Source organism: Penaeus chinensis, chromosome 24 (genome assembly GCF_019202785.1).
Source record: "Penaeus chinensis breed Huanghai No. 1 chromosome 24, ASM1920278v2, whole genome shotgun sequence".
Lineage (NCBI taxonomy): Eukaryota > Metazoa > Arthropoda > Malacostraca > Decapoda > Penaeidae > Penaeus > Penaeus chinensis.
In genome coordinates, this window is record NC_061842.1 from 26,947,961 (window position 1) to 26,950,136 (window position 2,176).

The 2,176-nt window shown below is 40.5% G+C and overlaps 1 protein-coding gene across 1 annotated transcript; it reads right to left on the bottom strand.

The window, feature by feature from the left end:
- Positions 1-620: 620 nt before the first annotated feature.
- LOC125037939 (ATP-dependent RNA helicase A-like) lies at positions 621-1,565 on the bottom strand. The gene is made up of 2 exons (XM_047631171.1): positions 1,554-1,565; positions 621-1,435 (listed from the first exon to the last, which is right to left on the bottom strand). The coding sequence occupies exons 1-2, from the start codon at positions 1,563-1,565 to the stop codon at positions 707-709; spliced, it is 741 nt and encodes a 246-aa protein (XP_047487127.1). The 3' UTR covers positions 621-706.
- Positions 1,566-2,176: the final 611 nt, after the last annotated feature.

A 2,176-nucleotide genomic window follows, 5' to 3' on the forward strand; every position in this document is an offset into this window, starting at 1 on the left:
AGACCCTAGATTTGGAGCCATATGTTACAAAGGCACACGAATGTTTGCTCAAGGATGTGACGCAGCTGTCATCCACACTTCTTCTCTGACATAACCACCGAAACTAAAATGACCAGGTGTAGGTAAGTTGTAAGTTGTATATATACGGGTTAGCGGACACAGCAACCGCGAGTATTAAAAGCTTTGGGGAAATTAAGTAGCTATGAAGCCATTAGCTGATACTCCTTGAATGAATGAAAAATATCCACGAAAGCAATGGCAACATGAGTCTTCTGATCTCCGTGCCATATTGTCTCAACAACGAAAGAAAGGAATCATGTGATCTAAAAAAAAATATTTACCATCAAAGAGTAGCCAGAAGGTAGGTGAAAGGAACACTCGACTTTAATTGTTAATAGTATCAAAATAACTTTTGTAATTAAGATTTTTTCCCACTTAGTTTGCATGGCATAATTGTACTTATATCATGTGACTTTTATATATGGTTTCTGCTAGAGAGCTTAATCAATCACATATTAAAAAAAAAAAAAAAAAAAAAAAAAATCATACTCGTACTTGAAACAAGATCACATGTCAGTTATTGTTTAATCATACTGGAAGGATAAAGAAGAATCTTCATATAACATACAAATTAATGTAATTGTATATAAATGATAACATAATAAACAGGCTACTTTGGAAGCATAATCCGAAGCTGGTAACATACTTATGGTCCACTGTAAAGTGTGGAAGGTGCAGGTGGACTATAGCTTCCACCGCCGCTGCCACCTCCACTTCCTCCTCCAAAGCCACCCCCACTTCCTCCACCAAAACCACCTCCACTTCCTCCTCCAAAACCACCTCCACTTCCTCCACCAAAACCGCCTCCAATCCCGCCGCCAAAGCCACCTCCAATTCCTCCTCCGATTCCACCACCAAATCCTCCTCCACCGCCACCACCTCCCACAACTTGACCGCTACCTTGAGAGGCAGCACTCAGGGCCGTTTGGAGGTCTACTCCACCAGGAAGAGTTGGGTTTTCTCCTTCTGCGTAGTTCACGAAGAACACTTCGGGGTTGGACGCTGGTGGTGCTGGAACCTCGATGACTTGCTGACCTTGCGCCGACTGCTTGTTAAGCACGAATAAGACGTGCTGTTGCCTCGGAGGAGGAACGACGATGGGTTCTGGTCCTTGGGCACCATCAGGAAGTCTCACAAAAACAATATTTCGTTCCAGTTTAGGCTTGGGAATGTATGGTGCTTGACTGGAAGAAGCCTGATTTGGTGGCACATCATACAAAAACACACGACTGTTCACTTGAGGTGTGACGCAGCTGCCATCCACGTGTCGCACTTGTCCACCCCCACAACCCCCGGCCTTAAATGATGGGCCAGAAGGAGTGGGTAGGTTGTACCCCTGTGGGGCAGCAGATGCGACAGCCACCAGTGCTAAAACCTTCGGAAAAAGGAATGTCTGTGAATAGATATTCTTTGAATATACAGTGCATTGAAAGACATTCACACGTAAGAAGACCGAACGAACTCCGTGACAGCACGAAGTTTGTATTACTCACCAGAAGCTTCATGTTGGATGTCGATGTCTTTCGAGCAAGTGGTGTCATATATATACTGACTGGAATTGCTCCTCCTACAAGTTACGTCTTTCCTTTCTCCCTTAATGTACAACTCATGCTTGAAATCCGACCATCAGTAAGAACTGTTGGGATATACCTTTGGCCATTTCTCACGGGAAATACTTCAAAATTGGAAAATGATAGATCAGAATATCAAATTATTTATAAAGACACAGGCAGACGGACACACACACACACACAGACACGCATAAACACACACACACACACACACACACACACACACACACACACACACACACATATATATATATATATATATATATATATATATATATATATATATAAATGTGTGTGTGTGTTTATGCATACGCTCACACAAATGTGAATACATACGTGCGTATGCATATGTGTATATGTATATATAATATACATACAATATTCATATATATGATATATGTATATATATATATATACATTCTTAATATATGTATATATCACACACACACACACACACACACACACACACACACACACATATATATATATATATATATATATATATATATATATATATATATATATATATGTGTGTGTGTGTGTGT